The following is a 27157-nucleotide window of genomic DNA, read 5'->3' as shown; positions in this document are numbered from 1 at the left end:
CAATACAACTTTAATTTAGAAGGATGTCCTGTTACTTTATCCACTACAGTAAAAGACCTGGGTGTTATACTAGACCGCAACTTGTCTTTTGAAAATCATATTTCATATGTTACAAGAACAGCCTTTTTCCACCTTAGAAACATTGCTAAGCTACGTAACATGCTATCTGTTTCTGATGCAGAAAAGTTAGTTCATGCATTCATGACCTTGAGACTAGATTACTGTAATGCTTTATTAGCTGGTTGTCCTGCATCCTCAATAAACAAGCTACAGTTAGTGCAAAATGCAGCCGCTAGAGTTCTTACTAGATCAAGAAAATATGATCATATAACACCTATTTTATCATCTCTACACTGGTTACCTATTAAGTTACGTATCAATTACAAAGTATTCCTACTGACCTATAAATCCCTAAATGGTTTAGCTCCTGTGTAATTAACAGACCTTCTATCGCCATACAATCCATCGCGCTCTTTAAGATCACTAAATTCGAGGCTTCTGGTCATTCCTAGGATATCTAAGTCCACTAAAGGAGGGAGGGCGTTCTCGCATTTAGCTCCTAAACTCTGGAATAGCCTTCCTGATATTGTTCGAGACTCAGACTCGCTGTCCCAGTTTAAAACTAGATTAAAGACGCTTCTCTTTAACCAAGCATTCACTTAATGCTTAACCTTTAATACTACTGCTGAATCAGTTCGAATGCATTAACATTATGAACATCAGCTATGCTAATTATTTCCCATCTGCTTTTCTGCCGTTATCTCGGGACGCTAGTCCCGAGGTAAATAGCGTTTCTTCAGCTCCAGTTTTCATCCAGCCTCTCACGGAGACTTCAGATGCCCCAACGCCTGTGAAGAGACGACTCAAAGCCGGCGATATGTTATGCCATAAATTAATACATGATTAACTAACTGTATTTTTCTATGTACATTTCCGAAATGCACTTTCTGTAAAGCTGCTTTGAGACAATGTGTATTGTGAAAAGTGCTATACAAATAAATTTGAATTGAATTGAATTGAATATAAAACAATATGTAAATATTTTTTTTTAAATTGTACCAGACAAAATAAAGTTTTAATGAACTGTTTTGTGCCATCTTGAGGCAAATCAAATTATCAATGTAAAATATGAATAAAATGTTCCCTACCAGTATTATACGCCACTGGCTATTTCTACAACTGCTCTCTTTTCATGGTAATGAGGTCTGACAAACAGAAGACCCCCCCCCCCCCCCCCAATATAAAACGATAAAAGAAAAAGTCTATAATTAACCATAAAAGTCATATAGGCCTGGTTTCACAAACAGGGTTTAAGATTAAGCCAGGATTAGACCTTAGTCTAATTATTACTGGAGTGAATCTTGAGACAAAACAATGGCACTGACTTACTTTAAGATATATCAGTGCAAGTTGCTTTCAGTTAAAACAGCTCAAACATGCATTTTAGTCTGAGACTAGCTTAAGCCTTGTCTGTGAAACCGGGGGATTATTTCCATGTTAATGAGTAAAAAGGCACCTGTTTTGTAGAATGACACAACACTCAGTTTTCCCACACCATAAACACCCAGTACAGGACATTGCCACAGACAAACACCCGCATTTTTAGCCTTTAGTCCTCTGGGTGCACATCTCACACACTTGTTTCAGTCCCTATCAGACATTTCCTGCAGGACATTCTTCCCCTTTCTATTTTGATTTGGCTTTGTGTATCAGAAACTAGGGAGAGCTGCGGAGAAAGACGGGAAGTGATGTGATGGGAAGAGAAGGACAAATTCCAGATGACTGAGTTTCAGAAGGTGCAGAACAGACAGTCTGTCACCTAGAGAGTACTGGCCCTGTGAAAATAACACTGACAGCACCGCCAGAACAGTCGATCTGACTTTTGGGAGAACTACTGTGATAATAGTGCAGGCGATAATAGTTATGTGGTTGTTCACAAATCAGTAAGGGGGTAGCAAGCAGTGCAGTTAAAGGAATAATTCATTCAACAGTAATCTCACTCATTTGCTCACCCCTAAGTCATTTCTTGTGTGGAAGCAGAACATATGGACTACTTTTATGTTGCTTGCTTTGGAAGCATCAAAGCTCCCAGTTCATTGTAACTGCATGGAAGAGAGTGACCAGAACAATTCTTGTACGAATTAAAGAACACCATTGACAATGATGGAGAGCAAAGAGGGACATGAGTGAATTATTTCTTAAAAATACAATTATTTTGATTAATTTGAGGTATCGGTAAAGAATACTCTTTATATTTCATGTGTTTTGTATATGGAAGAGCTCTGACTATTATATCACCAGCAGTAAATAAAGACACTTAGAGTGTAAGATCTCATTCTCTTTAACAGTACAGTGTGCCAGAACAATGAGAACAATGTGTCATTTTACCCCTTAAAACTCATCTTTAGTCACCAAAATGAAATATTTACATGTTTTATACTGTGGGAAAAAAACGTATTCATGTCTTAAAATAGCTTGAATGTAACTACACCCTTGCTTCATGTCGTATATGCAGCTCAATAAATATGCAAATTAGCATACCTGCTAGACTAGACTACCTGATCCACTCGGTCAACCTTACTGTAGTAAACGCTGCACAATGTCAAGTGGAAATACTGGTTTAATTCAGCCATATATGTTTGAACCAGAACTTAATCAGAAGAAGTGGAAGAGTGAATTACACAGGCTTGTATACAAGTCGATGTATCAGAATGGTAATGCATTTTATGTATCATTCTTTAAAACGTTAGACACATAATTAATAAGATTAGTCTTTTGCTTGACTAGGTTATCAAACAGCTAATATGTTGCTAATGCTACACCAACCAGGTTCACCATCTCAGAGTCAGACAGCTGCCTTCTAAAAATAAGCCTGAAACGCTTTGAACAACTTAGAACGCCAGTGGAGAAAGGCATATATTTCATCATTACATCGTGATATATATCATAATTCACACGCTATATTGCTAAATGTACCCGATTTTTCATATCAACAGGAAAATATAACCTGGCTTCTCTTGAGACTCCCCTTCACAGCAGTTAATGATATGCTAAAGCCTGCCCCTGTGTCAACGTGATTGGTTACAAGTCAGTTTGTGAAGTAACAAGCAATTTCAAACTGCTCATTTTTTCAAAAAAATTTTTTTCATTTGCACATGGTTTGTCTTAAAGCATATTTAAAACACCACATAGAAATATAAACAACATTAAAAACTTGATTTTCACCACAGGGGGTCTTTAAGTCATAATTGGTTGCTATAGACCTTCCTTAATAAGTCAAAAATAAAATAAAAATCGAATATTACAAAATATGACACTCGTTTTTCTTAAGTAACACTGTATCCAAAAGATACAGATTCAGAAGAAGGCAGCCTCTGATTTCTTAAGCAAAGCATTGAGCTCATTTTCGTTCTCATTCAAATCGTTAATCATGGCGTTATACGAACTGGAACGCTAAACGCACTTGCGCGTGAGGATGTCTCTGCTTTGCTGCTATTGGCTGATTACGCTGTCAACGGAATAACGGAAAACTACAGGTGCGCGTGAATGCGAACTTATCACAAAATAGACTCGAATGCTTTTGCTGAAATTAATCTGTATAAAAAAACTAAACTAAAAAAAACAGTAAACTAAACTCGGAAGTGTCAAATCACATGCATAGCCTACTTTTGTCCTTTGTTAGTTTACTTGCTTTTATTGTTCTCCTTATTTGTAAGTCGCTTTGGATAAAAGCGTCTGCTTAATAATTAAATGTAAAATTAACTTGAAATGACTTAGGCTATTAAAAAATAAAGCTGAACCTCAGTGTTTGCTACAGTAACACACGTGCCTATATATATATATATATATATATATATATATATATATATATATATATATATATATATATATATATATATAGGCCTATATATTACCCTATTGATTTCTTGTTTGTTTGTTTGTTAGTGGAAAGAGAAATGCTGTTCCTTCAACCTGGAAACAGGAAACATATTTTGCACTTTCTGTAAAGCTGCTTTGAGACAATGTGTATTGTGAAAAGCGCTATACAAACAAATTTGAATCAAATTGAATTGAATTGAATTGAATTGAATTGAATTGAAAACTCAAATGGTGCTGGAACATGAATTTACATTGGACAAAAATAATCCAAACACAAAGTGGGGGCTTTTTCTTCTATGAAAAATAAGCACTTTTTTTTTTTTACTAGAGGACAGAACTGTGTTATGGAGCCACATGCACTCGCGCATGTCCCGATTTAAGATGAGTTGCCCACGCGCTTGGAACTGAGCTAAATTTACACAGCAAGTGATTAAAGAGCAGCTCGGGGAAGGAAAAACGCGGGTGGATGAAGAACCAACACAGTCATTTGACTTCTTGTTCACGCATCTGCATGAATAATGCAACAGCATTGCATTTATTACACCAGGTCAGGGAGGGTGAGTGCTCCTGTTTTGGGGAGGTGACACTTACTGAAATCAAACTGCTCGTGTCTGATGCAAGCACACATGGTTTACAAAGGAATCATTTATCTCAAGCGCAATCTTGCACACACAAACTCATGATATCTTAAATGAAGCATGCTTATGAATGGACAAGCACACAATAGCCAACAACAAACAAATGCGTTTTCATTTCATTGCAGTTAAAGCGCAAGTCTTAAGGGTCTTTCTGACAATCTTGAGTGTGATTTACAATGTTAAGCCCGATGTTTGTGCATTACATCTATACATGTGATACATTATAAACGACATTCATTTGGAATCCCGCTGCGTTTCTTTGTCCACGCGCGTTATTATGCACCAGATCCACACATACGCGTGTTTCTTCAGTGTTTCTGCCCCACTTTTGCCTTGAAAACAATTCTGGCAGCGCATGCACGATCCAAACTGATCAAACCCGGCATGTTTGTCTCAAATATGATCTTGTCCGCAAGCCCCACACGTCACATCAGGGTGACTAAACTTATGCTGCAACGAGTCTTTTATTAAACAGGCTGTGCGTAATTGAAATAAAAGTACGGTGGACGTGGTGTTAAAGTTTCCAGGGGGGCTTTATGTTAAACAGCAGTGTCAGTCCATCAAAGACACAAGGGCATCTGAATGAATCAGTGAACATTACCTTGGGTTGTGATCTCCCCCCATAGGATTCCCATCCAAACCACCAAGCCAAGCAGCAGAGCATCACTTTGAACTCCCAGCATGTTAAGACACAGTCCAAAGGGGGTCCAGTCCAGAATAATCACAGATGCGGGGTTTAGGTCTACAGCAGAGCTGCTTAGTGTCAGAGACGTGGAGTTGAACTCACAGGCGGCGTGTCTGCATGAGCTCGTGTGTTTACAGCTCTGTGATGTCAGTTCGGTCTCTGTCTCCAGCTCTCTTCATCTCTCCTCTGCTGAACTCCGCAGTGTGTCTTCTCCTTCACTCACCCCTCCTCTCTCTCTCTCTCTCTCTCTCTCTCTCTCTCTCTCTCTCTCTCTCTGCCTTCTGGTTTGTGTGTGTAAAAGTTGCTGATGCTGTGAGGGGGAAATGCTTCTACAGTTTCCAGTACAGGGAAGTAATGAATGCTTATTTGCTGATAGATAGATAGAGAGATAGATAGATATATAGATATTTTTGTAGTGTAATATTAATTAAATATGTAGTGTATATATGTGGTTGTTAACTGTGACTGGATGATTGACAGGCTGATTTATGGTGACAGAATGCATATATGCAAATTTTATGATGTGGTAGTATGTCAACGGGTGATCTCATATAGTCAGACCTTCAGAGTAATGGCAGAAGGTCTGGACTCATAGCAGCTTTCATTGGCCAAGGACCGCCCAGGGGTAGTCTAACTGATATGTAAAGCAACCAATCACAGTTTGTTTTGTCCTGCGTCATATTTAGGGGGGTGAAAATGTAACATCGATGTCCCTACAATAACAGACCGGTGTGTAAAACTCTTGGACGTGTTTCAAAGAGGCTATGCCGAATACTTCACATGCTTCCCAGCGTTTAGTTGATCCACTCATTGTCACAGTTGTAAACACGATGCCGTTCTTCTTCCATGAGGGGGTTTGGCTAGCCTAGAAATCTAGACGCACCCTAGCGACAGCAAAAATTATTTTGCAGTAAGGGTGGTCTAGCAACTCTCCATAGGCTTTTGAGCTGGAAAAAGCAAACTCTGGTCAGGCCAATCACATCGTGTATAGAGTTGGTGGGCAGGCTTAACATAATGACGGCAGAGTTGTGACGGTTCCGCGTGATTTCCATAGGTGATTCCCTGCTACTTGAAAACAAAGAAGATGCTGCTGGCGAACAGCGGTCTTTTGAATCGGCTTTTGCCGCGACTCTGGATGACTTGGAGTTAAGAGAACTTCACTTAAGTCATTCTTAAAAAAGGAAGATGTGTTTGGAGTTTTGACATCCGGATACGGCAAATGTTTAATATATCAACTAGCTCCACTAGTGGAAAAACGCATGGGACTCACTCAGCCACAGCCCTTCGTTGCTCTGGTTGGTTGTAGCGCTGTCCTATTGCGTGCAGAGGGAATTTGAAAGACAACCGTTTATCCCGCCCCTCGGATTGAGGCATGCCAATTGTGAGTTCCCAGACCCAACAGCTTGTGTAGGTCTGGCTTGCCAGGCTAGGGTTTGGCATCTTTGTTTCCAGGCGAACCGTAAAACAACGCGACACACACGTCTCCTGGACATCCTGTAGAATTCAACCAAACAGATGATGACTTCGAAAATCCTGAAGTGTTTCTAATTCAGTGTGCCATATGCATCAGACATTCGGCCAGCAGTACGTAGACAGTCCATGGACAAAAAATCCATGAACAGTCTCTCGTGTATGGTGAGAGATGCCCATAGAATCACCAAAAGTAGATATGACTAAAATTATAATAGATAGATAGTATGCCATTTGTATATTCTTCTGCTACAAACTCAAAAGTATCTATTTTTTCTTCTCAAAAGAGTACATACTTTTAGGGCATATAATAATAAGGGATGTAGCACATTTCTGAGAGTGGGGTGACAACTAACCCCAGTCTCCATTTTAACATTAAGGCAATCTAAAACTCCCAGCGGAGAGGTTGGGCTCTACTTGCATTACCAAATGTTTTCTCAAATCAATCCATGGCGAAGCCCATATGATATCATGGATGACTTCATCGGTCAAGGGAATTCATAGTCCAGTAACTGCATTGGCATTTATCCCACATCTCTCATCTCTGGCTAAAAGGCTCCTGGCCTGCACTAAGAAATTAGATAGACCTCAAGTTTAAGGTGCCACGATCGGAACAGACTCTGTTTCAAACAGATATGCTCAGCTATTTGAGAAGAGCTGGACAAAAAACACATAAAGACCTCTAGCCCACATTGAGATATGCGATGATTTGATGTGCTTGAATCCAGCGGCCTGAGAAGAAAGTAATTTCTCTGAGAGCGTCATTTTCAAATGCTTGTTAACTGGATCAAGCTGCTTTGTGATAATCTCTGTTAATTACTTCTGAATAAATGTTCCAGAAGAGAAGAAGAACACATTGATCAGGAGAAATTTCCTTAAAGGGACAGTTCACTCAAAAATTAAAATTCTGTTATCATTTAGGGCAGGGGTGCCCAACCCTGCTCCTGCCGATCGACTGTCCTGCACAGTTTATCTCCAACCCTAATTAAACACACCTGCCTTTAATTTTCAAGTGATCCTGAAGACCTTAATTGGTTGCTTCAGATCCTGAAGACCTTAATTGGTTGCTTCAGGTGTGTTTAATTAGGGTTGGAGATGAACTGTGCAGGACAGTCGATCGGCAGGAGCAGGGTTGGGCACACCTGATTTAGGGCATCAAAGCGTTTTTTTCCAGAGGCTAGCATATTTTCCAAATTGTTTTCAATGGGAGCGCCACATTTTTTAAACGCCAGCAGCGTGACAAGGCACGGAGCAGAGCGTCTACTTCAGCTTTTTCTGCATTTTTTACCTGTCGCAGAGAGTTGTTCTAGAAGAATGTTCTACTTTGGGTAAAACGTAGCACTCATCACTGTCACTTTTTACCAAGCCGTCCAATCACAGTGGAGGAGGGGCGGGACAAATACCACACCGACCAACCGTCACATTCTCCTTGTTACAACAATAACAAACAACAACAACAAGCACATCTCTTCATCCAAAACTAGTACCAGAGCAAGTATGTTATGTCATTGTGCTGACATTTTTATATTCAGAAACTATTTGTGAAATCAGATTCTAGTTTAAGTTATGTGAATATTCCGTATTATAGCACATAGCGTCTCAACTGAAAAAAAAGCTGCGCCGCCGAATCGCTAACAAGCGTCTGCAGCGAGGCGTTTTCTGAAGAGCCCTGGGGTTTTCTGCTGGCTAGTCACCGTCAAATTGTTTCAAACCTGTATGACTTTCTGATGTGGAACAAAAAAAAAAATCTTTTGAAAAATTATAATATATTTTGAAAAATGCCTGTTGTTTGTCCATACAATGAAAGTCAATGGGGTCCAATATTGTTTAAAAAAAAAAAAAAGGCATGAGCAGTTTGGATGTCTAAACCTTTTCATCTATGATCGACTGACTGGTTCTAAGGCTTTTAAGATCACAGGTGGCTCAGTGTTGGCAATGCCACTCTCCCTCACAGACTAATGATGCATGACACATGGCATAAGTATGGCTCATTGCCCAGCACTGAAACCGCTGTGTTTGCCATGGTTAAAAGTCAGCTGCTGAATATAATGATGCTGTTGCATTTTCCTTAAAAAACAAAACAAAAAACAGATCAAGTGAAACTTGTTTTTAGCAATGCAACTACACAGTTGCTGGATTTTGTGCCAGAAATGTATGCATCAAAATAATTAACGTGTATTTTTGTTTCTATTTTTTTTCTAAAGCTGGCTAAACTGACATTTACATTGCATTAATGCATCTGACACTCATCCAAAGCGATGTACACTGCGTTCGAAATATAGATTTTTATCACTTCATGCATTCCCTGGCAACCAATCTCATGACCTTGGTGTTGCTATCGCCATACTATTCTTTCTGAGCTAGAGAGATGAAGAAAATCCAAGAAACGATAGTTTCTCAAAGTGACTGACACTCTATTGACACACTATAGAGGGGTCCGACCCCTTCCGTTCCTCGAGAAAATCTTAATTAGATCCAAGGAGGTCTAAGGATTATCTGTTCTTTTCCACACTGTCTCCATTTTCCTTCCGTCTATCAGCCGGTCGCTGTAATTCTACACTGAAATGCCACCAGACGAGCACATCCACAATATGCTTAGTTTACTTAGGAAGTGCTGAAACAGGTATTCTGCAGCTAATGCGGTGTGGAACGGTCCTCTGGGATGCAAACCTCATTTTTGTTTTGTTTTCAGCACCTTTGGATCATTTCCCAGGAACAATTATAGTTAACATGAAAAGGCTTTTGCAACCATTTTACTACTGTAAGGTTTTGCTATAAAGAAAAATTATTTTCATAATTGAAATATACCAGTGTTGCCTCTTCATATCTACTATGATTTGCTATTATTGCAGCAATGTTAAATAACATTAATTACAGCATTGAATATTGGCAAGATTTTAGAAAGTTTGCATTACCTACAACCATGACTATATAAACAGCTAGTTGGCTATTGGTTAAAATGATTCTCTTCAGGTTCATCTAATCGTACAATGTTAGATAAATGTATTGTGGGTATAAACTAGTAGTCAAACTAATATAAAGAAACATTTTCCAGATAATATTGTAAATATGAGTTTGCATTTTATCATCTCACTTGCACAAAAACAGATTCAGTATTTCTTAAAATGAATAAAAACAGTGAAATGCAATACTCAGAATATTAAGCAAACCTGTGATAATTAAATTTGATTACTTTATTAACCAATGTCTATGCTGTTGACCTTCGATGATCCAATTCAAATACTAATAAGCAAAAATTACTTTAGATAAAGATCATATTGTTTCATTTAAAAAAAAAATGTATTGATGAAGTAATAGTGTTGAAGTTCCTCTCCTGCGATCCAGAATAGTGAAGTGCATGGATGATTTAAATTTCTAGGCCAACTAGAAAGTTAGCTTTACACGTTCCATCTACAAAATCCCAATAATGTTTTTTCATAGGCTTTTGGATTATCGCAAAAGTAAGCTGTGATCAACAAATGTTTTATCCATCAAGATCATTTTCACAAATGAACACAACTTTTATGAATTTTGAAGCCTACATACAAAAAGCTAAAGCTAGGCTATTAACAAACAACGCAAGTAACGCAAAAGTAAGTTTCAGGGAGTAATGCAATATTGTAACGCATTACTTTACTTTAAAAGTAACTTTCCCCAACACTGTATATATATGAGGATCGTCACATTTGTGTGGTCCATGGCATCAAAAAGTTTGAAAACCCCTGGCCTAGATCAGAAGACAACAGTTAAAAAAGGAAAATCGTTTGAGAGGAGTCGTCAATGTGTAATACAAATGTGTATTAAGAGTCAATTTTAATTTCATGTTGACTTTAAAGCACCTTGTCACGTTTCAGAACAGGCATTTGGCACCGTGCGCCACGTTTGTCATTCACTGCGTTAGACAGCCCACAGTTGCTCTTAGTCACCATTAATAATAGCCAACAAATGCTCACTGGGTTCATTTGTGCTTTTTAACTTAGACTGTGTGTGTGAGTGTTTCACAGAGGAGAACGGGGCCCACACACTCCGAGGATTCACTTGAGCCCTCCAACGCACTCTCTAAACCATCCTATACGGCGTCAGGAGCGGAGATTGTGTGAGTGGAGCTCCCATGTGGCTTCACATTTCATTTACAAGGCACTTGCTTCTATTTTCCGCATGTCATTCGGTCTCTTCTGGCGGGCACAGGTGCGCAGACATAGAAAATTATGAAGTTACATTAAAAATATGCTCATCATACGACCTAATGTCAATATGTAATATTTGTATATATAAAATTGATTTACCCATCACCCCCACATCTCGTAATATCACAGTCCCTTTGTCCTCATGCTGTCTTCAGCCCCTCCTCTACTTTCTTTTCATCCGGCAGCGTGGTCTTTGATGGCGGCGAGGGGCTGGCGGTGGAACCCAGGGGAGTGACGGTCAAACTCACAGCCCATGTTTCTCTGTTCAGTAATCCACAGGCTGAGCGATCCGGGAACACGGGGATCTGTTAATAATAGATCACAAAAGTCTAGAATGAGAGCCACATATGGAACTGAGGGGGATCTGAGATACATAAACAGCCATGGCAAATATAAGTTAAACGAACTGAAATACACATTTTGGCTCATATTTTGACGTAATTATATATATATATATATTCCCCAATAGTGGATAAGTTGTCAGTAGAATCCTGCTCTTTATTTGACACTGACTTAAAAATCTTGCACAAGATATCTGTATTAAAATGTACTATTGGATATATAGTCACCATGAAATCGAAAATTTCAATTATTTTTTTTATTTTTTATGAAATATTAAAGTATCAGTGCACACTAATTTTGTTTTTGTTTTTTGTACCCTCTGTTTCTTGGGGGGAAAATCCTATATGGCTTTTGGTTTCAGATTAGGTTTATAGGCTAATATACTAATATAGGAAATATACTAATATACTGCTATTGAAAATAAACATTTGTGGATAGACCTCGGTTATATGCTTATGATATAAAAGACAACAGATTTAGAATGGCAAGGCAAGTTTATTTATATAGCACATTTCATACACAATGGTAATTCAAAGTGCTTTACATAGAAGAAATTAAAATAATCAAAATAACTCAGAATAATTAAAACAGTTTAGAATAAAAGATAAAATACAGAAATAATCAAAAGAAATCAGAATAATTAAAACATAAAATAAAATACAGTACAAACAGTCGGACGAACAGTGGTACAGTGCTCATTCAGTAAATGCACAGCTAAACAGAAGTGATTTGAGTTTGGATTTGAATGTGACTACTGTAGGAGCACATCTGATCTCTTCTGGAAGCTGGTTCCAGCTGCATGCATCATTATGAGTCAGCTTAACTCTATTCGATTAAAACATGATCATAAAGAAGTGATTTTTCAGCAGGTCGGATCATAATTAACCTGCAGTGATCCAGAATTAATTACTGTCACCTGATGTTACCAATTAACTTCCTCTTTAAACGTTCACAGGTCGCAAACGCACTCTTTCTCTTCTTATGCTGTCCTATAAGCAGCCCTGAAGATTATTTCTGTTGAGCATAAGACGCATTAAATCACTTTACATTAAACTAATACACATTTACTGCGTTTTAGCTTTTTGTATCAAAATGAGCAAAACCGAGAAACCTTTATCCACGCTTTGGGGTAAGATTTTCCGCTTTATTCTTTTGAAGTAAAACATAACCTCAAACTTACTAACATTGGATGGTTAATCGATCCACGACACGTTGTTTTAGGTTGTGAACTCAATGAATCGAATAAAGAAGAATCCTTCAAGACGGATGATACGAACCATCAACACCAGCTGGCACTGAGAACGGTTGGTACAGTTATTATCGAAGTAAACGACGTTTTACCTGTAGTAGTTGCCATTAACTCGTTAATATTTACCTTGAAGATGTGTCTGGGTCACACCGCCAAAGATGAGTTTAATATTGTCGAGTTGGTCACTGGTGAGGGCAACAACAGCGCGAAAGCTGTTCCCATCGCAACACTACACGCTAAATCCATGCCTACGGTAAGATATTTCTTTATTTGCATATAGCCTACTATTAAAACAATTGGAGTATAAAGCATCATTGTAGTTCATTAAACATTAACCCTGTACTGTCCCACTGTTAAAAGCTTGCTAAAAATTCCCATAATGCCACTAGCATTTTAGTAGTGATTTATTTTTGCCTTGACCCCAATTTATTGTTTTGATAAAGTATTCAAAAATATTTTTTACCACTACTTAGGAGTCTCATAGGGATAGTTCCCTAAAATTTAAATTGTTAATTACACATCCTTTTCCTCATGTCATTCTAAAGCCGAAACACTTTTTTTTTTTTTCATCTTCGGAACACAAATGAAGATCTTTTTGAGTAAATCTGAGAACTTTCAGTCTCCATTGACAGCTACACAACTAGTACTTTGACGCTTCAAAAAGTTAATAAAGGATTGTAAAACTAATTCATTTGAATTAAGGGGTTTAGTCTGATTTTTCTGAAGAGACTAATCACTTTGTATGATGAACCCATTGAATTTAGGCTTTTTCACATATAAACTAAACATTCATCAATTCACACATCAGTTATGGTAAATGTAAGCTCAAGTATGTTTACTTGATGGACGAGAACCAATGAGGTTCATGTTGCATGTTTGAGCTTCCGCAAGAACCAATGAGGTTTGTTCATATGCGTCGTCAATCAGGTTCGGTTGACCTTATTTTCGCTGATCAATTTTTATATGTGAAAAGCTATATTAAATCTTTTCACCCTTTTAAAGCTTATTCTGAACACGTACTTGCAGTTCCCCTAACATTTTACTTCCACAAGTCCGTCTTCCTCATGAGCTTTCATTCTCCAGGTCAACCTGTCTGGCTTGGATCTTCATCCACCTGTGACCTTTCGCCTGAAGCATGGCTCTGGGCCGGTGTATGTCGGAGCAGAACATGTGGCCCGTGAGTGGCCACTTCAGCTCTTTTAACTGCTACTTTAGTTAAGCTACAATTTTAAGTCATTGAGTCCTGTCAAAATCTCTTCCAGTGGAGGAGTATTCTGATGAAGAGATGGATGAAGAGATGGATGAGGAGGAGGAGGAAGAAGAGGAAGATATTGAAGAATCACCGGTTAAGAAAGTCTCAAAAAATGGTGCTGGCAAAGTAAGGCCTCGTCTCATGTCACAAATCATTCAAATTAAATTGTGCCAATTCTCACTGCTCCCTTATTTTTAAAGAGAAAGAAGCCAGAAAAGGGAGAAGATGAGTAAGTAAAATCTGACATTGAGTTTTAATTTTTGTTCTGCAAGATAAACTAATCCAATGTTTCCTAAATGCAGGGGAGCCTCAGATGGTGAAAATCCACCTAAAAAGGTGCCTTTATTTTTATTTTTTTAATTTTGTTCTAAAGTGCAAGTGTATAACATTGTTTTTGTTTCCTTCAGGGTAAAGGAAGGGGGCGGAAGGCACAATCTGCGAAGGTGTGACAAGGTAAGGACCTGCAGATGACTGCACAAGTTTGATCATGTAGTGATTCAGGCATTGATCATGTTCTCTTATTGCAGATGTGGATGGGAAGTGCTGCTTTCCCAGAAGGCCGCTGCTGGACATTTGAGTTGGGAGCTCAAATTTCTCACCATGGTCCCAATGTAGCTATGCTTCATTTCAATAAAACTGTTGGAGGGGAGAGCAAACTTGTCTCATTTTATCCATGCAAAAAGTATTACTGGGTTGATGTAAACCTGTCTGCAGCAGTTAATGCAACCGAAGCTCCAATTAAGAGATTGGTGTTAAAATCTGGGCTACAATAATACATTTACAATAGAAGTAAATCGGTCAGTCTGTAAATACTGTAAATCAATACTGGTTGTACCACTCCACAACCTTAAACCAAATTACTTGCTACAAAAACCCTTTTCTGTGTTATGTTATGAATATGGTTGCCTCTGAGATGAATTGCTTCTTCAAATGAAGTTTATTTTGAAAAAGCATCTAATGGCGCTTTTCCACTACACGGTACCGGCTCGACTCGACTCGCCTTTGTTTGGTTTTCCACTGTGTAAAAGTTGTACCTGTACCTGCTTTCGGGTACTTTTTTTCGTACCACCTCCGGCGAGGTTCTAAGTGAGCTAAGGCGATACTAAAATGTGACGTGAAAACAATGCCGACTGCTGATTGGTCAGAGAGAATCGTCACTATTCACTGCGTCATCATTGCACGCGCCAGATGGAGTATCCAGAATAACCCCGCCTTTTTTAAATAGTTTAGCCAGAGATAGTTACTAAACTTACTACTATTATTATGGCAACTCGGAAAAATAAGCCGTGGTCAAACGAGGAGGTGCAGACATTCCTTTGTTTGGTTGCCGAAGAGAGGATCCAGCGAGAGCTTGATGGGGCAACGAGGAACGAAAGTCGTCGCTATGACGACCGGGTACTATTTGTGGCGATACTTTCTGCAATGGAAAACGGAACGAAAAGCGAGGCGAGTCGAGTCGAGCTGGTTCTGGTAATGGAAAAGCGCCATAAATGTAAAAAAAAAAAAAAAAATCAGATTTCACAACTTTATTGTAATGTATGACTCCAGTTCAAATGCAAGAGTTTTATTAAAATAAGCATCCCATTTCTGCTTTTAAAACCTCCCAAATTGGCCATATTTACTTTTGTTGTAAGTGCCTAACTGTAACCTCAATTGATTTAAAACGAGTTATTTGTGGTGATTAACATTATACCACAAATGCAGTGATTTAACTTTATTAAAACCTGAACCTGGAATATTCCTTTAACTAGCCTGGATGGATTTTTTTCTATCCAAGCAAATTGGATTACTATAAGTCACAAGTGTTTATTGGCTTCAAAAACCTCCTCTGGCATCCAAACTAACTTTGTTTTCCTCACTCTGTTCCTTCCTAGGCTAATAAGTTAATGATTCACTTGGAGAAACAAGGCCAGTCTAAATTATTTTGGACATCCTCTGCTTTGTAATACTGCTCAATTTCAGCTGTTTTCCTCTGTGAATGTGATGCTCCTCTCCTTTGAAAGGTCAGAAGCAAATACCAATGATTCTGCTCGACGTTTTTATTTACATCTGTTGGAGTTCAACAAATTTGCTCTGACTGCCGAGAGGGAAAGAGAGCGCTCGCTGGTCAAGATTCATTTACCTGACCTGAAGCCCCCACAGGTATCAGCATGGCTCAAATAAAGGGCATGTTTACAGTGAGAATTTTAGGAATTAAATATGTTCGCTTTAACATCTTTATTTGTGTGTACAAACAGTGCTCAAAATAAATCCTCAGTGTATTTGTGCTTCCAGTTAAATGCATTCTGGACAGGGGTGATTCTCCACACAATCTGTCCTGTTAGGAGAGAAAAAAAAAGTGACTAAATGATTCACCTCCTTTTACAATTAAATATATAATTTTCCCGCTGTCATTTAAAGGGGTCATACACTCCTTTTATAATGCCAAAAAAAAAACCTTTTTCGTGACCATTTTCCACTCTCTCTTTGACCCCAAAACAATTTGTTTTTGCAGCGGTGCCTTAAAGACTTCCATGCAAACATCCACTTTGCATATGAAATTAGCAACAGCCTGCATTACATTGTGATAGGATCACCGAGCAATCATCCATGTGTCTGCTTCTTGCAATAAAGATTAAACTGCAGGTTATATCCTCTAAATATTCCTCTAGACTAATTTGTTAACCGACAGAAAATGTTGTCGACACAACTCCAAGGTTTCTAACAATCATGACAACAGTTTTGAGTTCTCAAAGTTGAAGTATGTTTCAGTACAAACTGTCTCAAAATATCAAGGAAAATTATGTTCCTCATATGACCCCCTTAAATGTAAAGCAGGCCAGTGCAGTTTTAAGCTTAACCTTGAGTCTTCTAGTCGACTTCTGCTTTTTTGAGGTACTTCTTCATCACAGAGTTGACATCCTCGCTGCCCTCGGCTTCCAGCCTCTCTCCTTGAGGCCCACGGCGCTTCTGAGAACCACCAGAACTTGAGGAGTCTGAGTCTGACTCCCTACGTGATGCTCTGGATGGCGGCAACTCCCCAAAGTGCACGCTGAGGGCCCGTCTCTGGCCCGTTCTGGAGCCGCTAGAAGCCAGACTGCTGGTGGACTGCGCTCGTCGGATTGCTGGGAGAATGTCTAAGCGGGTGTCCCCCGCATCGACTCCGGCCCTCTCCTGATTTCCAATGAGTCTGCGATTCTGGAACACAAGGGGTTCTGCTCCAAATTGCGACTCTCCGGTTTCGGCCACCAGGCCACCAAGTAGACGATGGCGGATTGGTTGATAGGAGCCAAGAGGAGGCATGACTTTCGAGCTGGGTTCCTCTTCCCCTTCCTCAGGGATGGCGAGGTTGGACAAGTGGCGGCGGGAATTTGAGGTGGAGGTCATGGAGGCGAGAGAGTCACAGGAGCTGAAGCGGTTCATCTTTCCTGTGGTGGTTGTGGTGGTGGAGGAGGAGGACGTTGGGCTTGCCTCGGATAGGGAGCGGAGGCTGAAGGCACGGGGCAGGTGGGGACTGGGAGGTTTCAGTATGCCGGGTCGAGGCAGGTCCTCCAGACCTACCTCTGCTTCTATTGATAGCGCTGAGGCCCTGCGGCGTAGGGTGGAGGCCCCTGTCGTCTGATAGATGGGAACGGACACTGTGCTACCCTCGCCTGCCTCAGAGCCTCTTTCCCACCCAGCGCGCTTCTTCCTCAGACCCTCCAGAAGCTCAGATAGGGCCGTGGACGACGACGCTCTGCCAAGACCTCCAGAACTTTCTTTGACATCTTCGTCCATGTCTTGCGTGCAAGATCTATCGTAGGAAATAAAAGACAGTAACAATGCATATATAACTAAGGATAAGTCTTTTGTCATTGTTTACTCACCCTCATGTGTAAATGAGGGTAATTAATGTGTAAGGGTTTATACATTTGGTTTTGTTGCTTCCATGGAACACAAAAGGAGATGTTTTGTAGTATCTGAAAAGACATGAATAATTGACATTTTGATGTCAATCAAGATGTCAATCTTTACTTAGTCATAGGCTATACTCCTTTCATTAAATGTCTGATGCATTAGGCAGACAAAATTGGAAACACTTTTGCGAAGTCAGAAGTCTGTAACAGTCTGCCAGAAAACAAGGCCTTGTTCATGAAGACCATCAGAATGAGCAACTAAACAATAGATTTCAAAGTTTTTGAAGCTGAAATCCAGCGTTTAATCCGAATGCGTTTTTAGTGCAGACTTTTGCACCATTATTTGCTTAACTTTCATGCCGACCTTGAATGAACAACGTATGGTTGTCTTAAAAAGGTGGTTGTTAACAAGTTGCTAAATGGAACTACAGGTTAAGGACATTAAACCTCATCATGGTGAACAGTTAAACTCATCTACTCACTAATCTGCTTTCATAGCCTCGTGTTTATAAGCATGGTCTTGCAAGCTATTCTAAAGCCGCGTTTCCACCAAAATTACCTACAACAATTTGTCCCAGGAACTTTTTTCCGCCAGACCTGTTGCTGTCTGCGTTTCCATCGCGGTCTAAAGTAGTCAAGTCAAGTCATCCTCATTTATATAGTGCTTTTAACAATGTAGATTGTTTCAAAGCAGCTTTACAGAGATAAACATATAAATTAAGGGAACAGAGATTGGTTTGGTTTTATAGTGGTTCTCGAATAATGTTTCCCTGAAAATTAGTCAAATTAGTCCGGTGATAGGACTGCGGGTGACTTTCCAGTTCCCGCTGGATTTTGTATTCGACATATTAGCTTAATAAAGGCTGAACCTCGTGGTTGGTCCATCGGTCATATTTTTAAGTCCATTGTTGATTAAAATAGCAAACAACTCTTACTGCACGCACCACAAAAAACTTTTAAAAATGGCGGTTTAAATAAAATGCAGCATGGAGTCAACCAATCAAAATTCTGCGTGAACTCAACCAATCAGCATCTTCAGCGCCCATGTCCCACCCCCGAAAGTTTCCTGAATTTTGAAAAAGTAACTATCTCACGAGCAGGGACTTTCTGAGGGGGGAGTTTATCCCTGGAACTTCATTAAGACTTTGGTTCCTCACTATCACTCCAAAGTCCCTAGTTCCTGGGAAAAGTTCCTGCGGTGGAAACGTGGTCTACATTTAGCTTTTTACTTCTGCCGATTGTATTTAGGCTTCAAAATTCATTGTGATAATTTTTGAAGAATTTTATGGTGAACAAAACGTCTCAGAATCATGAACTTTTCTTGGAGATTATTTTCTGCTATAATCCAAAGGCCGATGGAAAAATAATCCTATTGGGTTTTTGTCAGAACATTTTACAGAAATAATGACTGCATTTCTCATTTTGTGCTTCATAAAGAATTGGAAGCATGCAATATCACCAATATACCCCTACTGTGTCTTCTAAAAAATGACAACTTACCCAATCTGGCCTGATCGTGTTACCTTGTTTATTGAAGTATAGTGCTGATTGGCTTTTGTTGCTATGTTACCTGAAGCTGTAGGTGCTCATGGTGTCGGTGACAGACTGACGGCCAGAACTGCTTCCTGTGTAAGGAGAAGTTGCACCTCCTCGGCCCCCTCGCGGCACACCCGCCCAATGACGGATCCCTTCACCAACGTCTTCGGTGCCCACACTGGATCCGACACTGGACATGGTGTCGCTGAAATTCAAACCCCACGTCACTCAATTTTCCAGTGTAAAAATTATATAATGCCTTTCATCGGAAAGATTACCAGTTGCGCAACATGCTCTCACAGCGGAAGCGATCGAATAAATATAAGCCTGTATCAATGCATACAGAATATGATATGATATAATATGATCATGCACATGGCTTGAGATGAGATCTCTCATGATGGGTGCTGTAACGCCACACATGGGGGTGATATTAGCTCTGATATCCTCATTGCTACCCAGCAGGCCATGTGTGTTCAGTGAACTGTGAGTTCATTAGTCTTGAGAGCGCTGTCATCATCAGGGCTCATAGGGGCACAACGCACTGATCCACAACCTGTTTACAGACTTACTAAAGCTGTTTGCCTGAGATCCTAAAACATAAGCTTTGATTCAAGAGCTAGTGAGCTGCCTTGCTGCTTATTGCCTAAACAGGAGCCTTCTAATGGAGCATCCTACACTAAAAAGAGGGTTTTCATAGCGATGCAATAGAAGAACCATATTAGGTTCACGAAAGAACCTCTCTGTGAACAATTATTAAAAGACAAATGTCTTCTGCAAGGGGTGTGTAAACTTTTGAGCACAACTTTAAGAGTGTAGACATGAATCCTCATAAGTTATTAGTTGGAAGTGGAAACATGCTTCTCTACCGACACACGACAGGTGAATACAGGATTTTTTTTTTTTACTAATTTGCTTTAGTTAAAAAAAGGGGAGGGGGGTCATAAGGAATAAATAATTGACAACATCTCAGTTTTTAGCTGTGCTTTTCAGTACTGAATAAAAAAAATATAATTAGCATTCTGCTCCACTTATTTGTTGCAATGCATTGTGGGATTGATTCATCTATGGATGGATACATGTGATGAATTTATCTATGGATGGATGCATGTGATACTGCCTTAGAATTTGCTCAAAACAAGTGAATATCTTTTAGAAGTCCTTTCGTGTTGTGTGCACACCTGTAATTCCTTAAAATGGCGGTCACTACATTTTGGAACAGAGATATTGCGTCAAACTTATTCTAGCTTCCAGAAGCTTTTATTCAAACATGCACGAGAAAGGTAACAAAAACGATGTTAATTTGTTTGCATATGCCATGGGTTCTCTCCTACCCTGCTCTTGTAATCGGTCTCACCACATTCGTACAGAGATTTAAGAGCCAAAGCGCTAAGCAACCGCAACACAGTTCATTTTCCCCTTTTCACTCGCACAGACAATTGAAAGAGAAGAGACACGGGAGGTCTCAGCTAACGCACATGCATTATTCAGAAGACAAAGCATATCACAGCTGGTGAACTTTTAAAAGGACTCTCTAGCACAGGGGAAAGCTTCTTGCATTTAACTAAGCAAAGTGAAGTGGCAGTGTGGGTACGTGGCGGTTTGCGTTCAACGAGTAGGTGTCTATTCACATCCGCTCAGCGGAAACTCTCGACCAATTTTTTTACCAATTTTAATATTCACAAGTCCACACACATTTACAGTACTGAGCAACAGGCTAAGCAAGCCACATTAACAGCCAAACGCAATGCTGGCCCATCCATCAATTTTTGCTTTTGATGGGGAATTTTTAGACCAATGGAGAGAAGGATGGTTATTTGTTAGACTCCGCCAAAACCATTAAGCCACGGTTCACAAAGAGATGCCGTGCATTTATATGCAAAAAATAAATCGTACTGCATAAAGCAGGACATTTTACGTTGCAGCAAACGTTAATGTGTTAATAATAATGCAACTAGAGCTGGAAAATATAGGGAATATATTTGCAATAATTTTTATGGCAATATACAATTTAGCAACATCCTTGATGACTTTAATGCACTTTTTATTAGGATGTTAAGTTTCTTTCAGACTGTGTCAAAGTCCCACAAGCAATTTGTGAGTATGAGAATGCTGAGACTAATATTTTAAGAGCATCTCAGATTTAAACACTATCTGTATTTGCTACTTTTCAGTTTGTTTAATTTTATTAAATTAAAATGTATAATGTAACAAAATAAAATTACAAAAATTACAATTTTAAAATTTTAAAATAATAAAGTATTAATAAAGGTTTAGCATTCATTTTTTATGTTCAAATATCAATGTAAAAGTTATAAAATTTAAAACATAAAATTGCATATCTTTAAAAGTATTAAAAAAAAAGAAAGTTATTTTATTTTTCACTTTCCCCTATATCGTCCACTTCAATACAAAACCATTGGCCTAGTTTGAAACCCGCATTCATCCGATTGCTCATTCCCAAATGCATAGCACAGAAAATGAACATGAATGCACGGTAGAGAGCAACAGCAGGATGGGGAATGGAGTGCTTACAGATCTTTCCTTCTAGAGAAGGACTCCACAGCCGTCTGCACACTGTGTGAAGAGGGAGACGCAGTCAGAGACACACAGGAGAGGCATGGAAAGCTCAACTGGTTGGAGGTACGAGCAAAGCAAGCATATCGAATTTTTTAGGGAAGTCTGGCAGAGAAGATCAAAGTCTGTGAACTCTGATACGTCGGACTGCATTTTACTCTGTGTGTCGAGGGAAAAAAGGCATTATTGAAGCGTTTATAGTAGCTAAGCTTAGCCTTGATTTTAGAGCGCGAGGAAAATCTCCTCACATTTCAACATTTCAGCTCAACTGAAAAAGAATAAAAGCAATTAAAAGTAACCGCAAGAAGTAAAACTTTAAATCCAAAGGGAAAAAAAACTATGTGTATATATATATATATACACACACACACACACAAACATATATACTGTATATGCTAAATATATACCGTTTGTATATACACTGTTTGTATATATATACACATACACACAACAGTGTATATACACACGGTGTACATACATACTGTAATATAAAGTTGGGTTTGCTGAAAAATTTATATGTAAATATATTTAGACTAAATTACAAATAAAATAAAATAAAATAAAATAGACCCAAACTCTTCTGTTGGGCAACACAGAAAGCATGATGGGATTTCTACTATCCCCACTGGAAATTGTACACCATCCAGGCAACTTTAGCATACTATTTTCAACACACTATGATTTGGAAAACACCAATCAGTAGTATTTATAGTATGCAAACTGGGTTTCAGACAGTAGCTACATTTACATGGACACATTTTGTTTCAATCAGTGAATTGTAGTGTTCACATGAACGCTAAATAAAGTGATCAGGTTGGTGTTCGTGTTTATATGTCACAAGATTCAAATCGGAATAGATTTTTTGACATGTGCACACTGCACGAATATACAGAGTTTTTCTCTTTTTGCACATACTATTCTCCTACATTGCTTCTTTATTTATTTCAGGCCCTAATTATTAGATGACAAGCACATGAAATGTTGTGCCATCCTCCTTACTCCTTACATTAAGCAGTAAAAACGGCCCTTCCTGCGCCCAAAAACAAGGCGCCTGTGGATGAGAGTCCGAAAACAAGGACGTTGTCCTGCTCCACTTTACAGACGATGAGTGGAAGGAGAATTTTATTTTACAGTCATTTATGACACTATATTCAACAACACGTCATTACGGTATCTCCACATCATTGCACATGCGCAGTACTTTCCAGTTTCGGTTTTCAATTCGATCAAGTGTTTACATGTCGATCAGATTAGAAAAGGTTTAAACCACCCCTTACAATCCGAATGAAATTTTGACTTTTGTGTGTGACCGACTGTGCTACTAGTCCGATTACAATCCATGTAAACGCAGACAGTGTCCCCTTGCTATGCTAGACTGAGGAATGGAAATGAAAAAGGAAATAGAAAAGGTCAGGCGCACGTCGCTAGCGATACCTTTCAGTATCACTTTCATCGCTGGACTCCACCTCCTCCAGTGCAGCTTGTAGATCAACGATACGCCGGATTGATGTCTCTAGATCAGCTTGCAGGGTCTGTCTTACAGCGCTAAGCTCTTCCACTTGCATTTCCTAGAAAAAAGATAAGACAAGATAAAATCAGATAACGTGTTATGGTCACGCTGGATCTCCAGAGGAAAAAAGACCTTGCATCAGGACAAGAGAAATCATTATCCAAGTGTTTAATCTTAAAATACGGCCAATTAATTAACTGCTCGCATAGGCTGGCATTATTAGTACACCGCTCACATTTCCTTAAGAAAGCATATAAATGTGGCTAAGAGGTTATGAATATGAGGCCTACGGAGTTGTTTTTATCCTTTTAACTTTTTAACAACACAATTAAAAAGAAAACCTTAACATCAAAAAAAGAAAAAAAATTATCTGCATTGTCAAAACACTCATGTTTTCAATATTTATCAATATTTTTGATGATTAATATTTTAGTAAAGTAAACAGGTGAAACATTTAATTGACCCTAAAATTTTATTTGGCTTAAAAAATGTATCTTATTTTAAGAGCCACTAAGAATATATATATTTATAAAATTGCATATTGAAAATTTTGTAAGCATATTGCATAGTTGTTATTGGGGTCAATTGTTTTATTTGTGATGATAACTCAATGAAACATGCCAAATTGTGCGGACATTATTTTGGGCCAGACTGTCGTTCAAAGAAATTATGAACGCATGCAAAAACAAGTGAGAACCAACGAAATATAAATAACTGATTATGCTCTAGTCAATGTATGCTTTTTCATGTGAGATTTTTATGCATAGTATGCAGGGTTTTTTGCATAGTAAAATAAAACCTCTAGCTGAAATTTGCTTTTTTTGTCAAATAAGTTTGTAAAACACCTTAACCAAGTTCAGCGTTTTGTTCTTCCCTCACATTTCAAATATTTAAAAAATATTAAATATTTTCCTCATATTTTGATGGTTTAATTGCGTCATTAAAAACAAATATCTCTTCTAGACATCACTTTTGGCCACTAATGTACAGTATATATAAATTTGTAAGGAAAAAAAGGAAATGAAAAGTATATTTCTCCCTTATTTCTCAATTTTAGTATACATATATATTATATTTAAATTAAATTTAAAATACTTTACAAAATACAAAAGTTACATTTAAAATACTTATTGTACAGGCCTTAATTTATACAGAGGAAAATAAAATCATTATATTACAGTGTTTTTTTTGGCAAGCCTTTCTCTTTAACTTCTGAAGTGCTTTGCTAAAGGACAATCTTGCGCTATCGATCGCGAGCTCTTGTTTACAGAATAATTTGATAATGAGCGCTCGAGAGCCAGTGGAGCGACTGATTACACGATTCATTTTCCTCTTCCCTTCTTTGTCCGTCCCCAGTCTCATGCTCTCCTGGACGAGCCGCCACTGTCTATGATTAATTCCCATTGTCTCCTCAAGGTTATTGATACAACAAATCCCATTCCTCTCCTCTCATCTCCATGACAACCACACCTTCGCTGTTGCCCCCTCCCTTTCATAACCAATAACCTGGAGAGCCTCAGCATGTGTGTGTGCGTGTGTCCTAGCATCGGGAAGGAACGCATCCCAGACTTCACTCTTTGTGTATGCACCAGGCATCGGTAACACTGTAGCTAATATTCATAATTTGACTCTCAGAACGCAGGTCAAAATGCATTACACGCCGGCAGGTGCTGTACTGATGCAGGGACTCCTCCTTTGTGTTAAATTATGAATATTTACAGGTTTTTCAGGAAAGTTCAGTGTATTCTCCCGGGCAATAACGTGTCAGGCTCGTGGGCGGCCACTAAGAGGAAAATACATCGAGCGGCTGTAGATATGAATACATTAGTTATGAGGACAGTTTCACAAAAGCTGTTCAATTTTAACGTACATTCTCAAGACAAATTCAAAGATCAAAAATGATTGCAGAATTTTTAGTTTCAAGATACTTTTTTAAGGATTAAATTAAGGATTTTACAACTGTTTTTGATTTTATTCTTAGAGATATATCAGTTATTGTCCCTTATTTGTTTTTATTTATTGGCATTGACTGATATACACACTACCATACAATGGTTTAGGGTCAGTGAGGTTTTTTTTTTCTTCAATATTTATATATATAAATTGTATATATTTCTTGAGCAAAGATGCATTCAATTAATCAAAAGTGACAGTGAATACATTTATAATGTTACAAAAGATTGTATTTCAAATAAATGCTGTTCTCTTAAACCGAATGTTCATCAAAGCACCTTAAAAACATTTTGCGGTTATATGTAAGATAGTGCTTTAAAATATCAATAAATAATTTTGTATTATAGCTAATTAATGATAATTGTAAAATATTAATATTGTAGCTGTTTTTAACATTGATGATAATAATAAGCAATGTTTCTTGTGCAGCAAATCAGCATATTAGAATGATTTCTGAAGGATCATGTGACACTGAAAACTGGAGTAATGATGCTGAAAATTCAACATTGCATCACAGGAATAAATTACATTTTACAATATATTCAAATATAAAATGGTTGTTTTGAATTGTAATACTATTTCAGAATATTACTGTTATTATTGTATTTTTGATCAATTAAATGCAACCTTGGTGAGCATAAGAAATGTGTTTCTAAAACAAAATCTTATTGTCTATATATACACTGAACTCAAAGATATAAGACTTTTTCTATGTGCACAAAAGGCCTATTTCTCTCAAATATTTTTCACAAATCTGTCTAAATCTGTGTTAGTGAGCACTTCTCCTTTGCCGAGATAATCCATCCACCTCACAGGTGTGGCATATCAAGATGCTGATTGAACAGCATGATTATTTCACAGGTGTGCCTTAGGCTAGCCACAATAAAAGGTCACTCTAAAATTTGCAGGTTTATTCACACCTGTGCAATAATCATGCTGTCTAATCTGTATCTTGATATGCCACACTAGCAAGGTGGATGGATAATCTCAGCAAAGGAGAAGTGCACACTAACACAGATTTAGATTTGTGATTAATATTTGAGAGAAATAGACCTTTTGTGTATATAGAAAAAGTCTTATATCTTTGAGTTCAGCTCATGAAAAATGGGGGCAAAACAAAAGAAACATAATTTTGTTCAGTGTGTGTATATATATATATATATATATATATATATATATATATATATATATAAATAGTGTGTTACTTCATCAGCTACATCAGAAAGGTATGTTTGTGTGTCAGTCACCAGCTCCATGCGTCGACGGCTGCTCTCCTGTTCTCTGACACTCAGGTCGTCCATTTCCAGTCTCATATCCGCCAGTCTCTGCTGATAGTATCGCGAGTTCTCCCTCTCTCTGGCCTCGGCCTGGGCCGCCTGCTCCAGCTCCTCACCCAGCCGCACCACACTGTCCCTTAGACGCAGAACCAGGACCTGCACACACACACACATCGTAACACTATAAAGATCCTCTCTGAGAACGAGAATAAAGTGGAAGCTGGACTGACCTCAAATCTCTTGACCTGTCCTCTCTGGAACTCCAATTTGTTCTCTAGATCACAGATACGAGCTTCTTGCTTGCTCACGATGCTGCGGGCCACCGTGGACGACTCCAGGAACTGCACGCGTGCCACGCTGGTCTGCAGCTGGGAAGATAAGCACCGCTGGGTTATGACTATGTTTGTGAAACATGCTTACGGGTCAACAAAACACTATTTCAACTTCATGTTGACAACAGTCTCAGGGCTGCCAACTCTCACGCATTGAGCGTGAGACACACGCAATTGACCCAATTCTCACGCTCTCACGCCACACCCCCGATTTCTCACGCTTAAGTGTCAACCCGGTAGGTAAAATGCCTGAAAGATGAGTTTATCTATATATCTACCTGTTGAGCCACTCGCGATGAAACTTATTAAAACATGCAAGGAACTTGCTAGAAATATATTAGTAACATGTTTAAACTAGCAACTTAAACATATTTTCATGTTAAATCATGCTAGCA

At 38.6% G+C, this 27157-nt stretch overlaps 4 protein-coding genes across 9 annotated transcripts in view; 2 read left to right on the top strand and 2 right to left on the bottom strand.

Annotated features, from left to right (window-relative positions):
• Positions 1–11074, bottom strand: part of sez6l (seizure related 6 homolog (mouse)-like) — a 52243-nt gene extending 41169 nt beyond the window's left edge. Inside the window, exon 1 of one of the 2 annotated variants that reach the window (XM_077243590.1) lies at positions 10959–11074. In XM_077243590.1, the coding sequence (XP_077099705.1) occupies positions 10959–10962 (4 nt within the window). In that variant the 5' untranslated portion in view covers positions 10963–11074. Of the gene's footprint in view, positions 1–5118; positions 5439–10958 lie in introns of those variants that run through there. The other variant, XM_077243589.1, reaches the window with a different exon arrangement.
• Positions 1–27157, top strand: part of septin5b (septin 5b) — a 297634-nt gene that overhangs the window by 82118 nt on the left and 188359 nt on the right. The window lies entirely within an intron of this gene.
• Positions 12169–14358, top strand: npm2b (nucleophosmin/nucleoplasmin, 2b). Its single transcript, XM_077243564.1, has 9 exons — positions 12169–12330; positions 12423–12505; positions 12584–12703; positions 13534–13627; positions 13713–13828; positions 13903–13931; positions 14005–14038; positions 14110–14155; positions 14230–14358. The coding sequence occupies exons 1-8, from the start codon at positions 12294–12296 to the stop codon at positions 14149–14151; spliced, it is 555 nt and encodes a 184-aa protein (XP_077099679.1). The 5' UTR covers positions 12169–12293; the 3' UTR covers positions 14152–14155; positions 14230–14358.
• The window catches only part of myo18b (myosin XVIIIB), a 55119-nt gene continuing 43688 nt past the window's right edge, over positions 15727–27157 (bottom strand). For 2 of the 5 annotated variants that reach the window (XM_077243562.1, XM_077243559.1), the window contains exons 38-44: positions 26661–26798; positions 26401–26586; positions 23125–23258; positions 21649–21690; positions 19148–19318; positions 16543–17474; positions 15727–16019 (exon numbers count right to left, since the gene is read on the bottom strand). In XM_077243562.1, coding sequence (XP_077099677.1) covers positions 16553–17474; positions 19148–19318; positions 21649–21690; positions 23125–23258; positions 26401–26586; positions 26661–26798 — 1593 coding nt within the window. In that variant the 3' untranslated portion in view covers positions 15727–16019; positions 16543–16552. Of the gene's footprint in view, positions 16020–16536; positions 17475–19147; positions 19319–21648; positions 21691–23124; positions 23259–26400; positions 26587–26660; positions 26799–27157 lie in introns of all 5 variants that reach the window. The other 3 variants (XM_077243560.1, XM_077243563.1, XM_077243561.1) reach the window with 3 other exon arrangements.

Source organism: Siphateles boraxobius, unplaced genomic scaffold (genome assembly GCF_051911475.1).
Source record: "Siphateles boraxobius isolate OS27281-9 unplaced genomic scaffold, OSU_SipBor_1 25, whole genome shotgun sequence".
In the NCBI taxonomy this organism is placed as follows: domain Eukaryota; kingdom Metazoa; phylum Chordata; class Actinopteri; order Cypriniformes; family Leuciscidae; genus Siphateles; species Siphateles boraxobius.
The sequence above is the reverse complement of the archived record's forward strand: the minus strand, read 5'-3'. Positions and strand labels throughout refer to the sequence as shown.

Bases quoted from the DNA above. Each gene is read 5' to 3' on its own strand.
- npm2b (XM_077243564.1), top strand. From the start codon at position 12,294: ATGAGCAAAACCGAGAAACCTTTATCCACGCTTTGGG. The intron at 13,628-13,712 runs GTGAGTGGCCAC...AATCTCTTCCAG, and splicing joins CGGAGCAGAACATGTGGCCC to TGGAGGAGTATTCTGATGAA. The intron at 14,039-14,109 runs GTGCCTTTATTT...TGTTTCCTTCAG, and splicing joins GTGAAAATCCACCTAAAAAG to GGTAAAGGAAGGGGGCGGAA.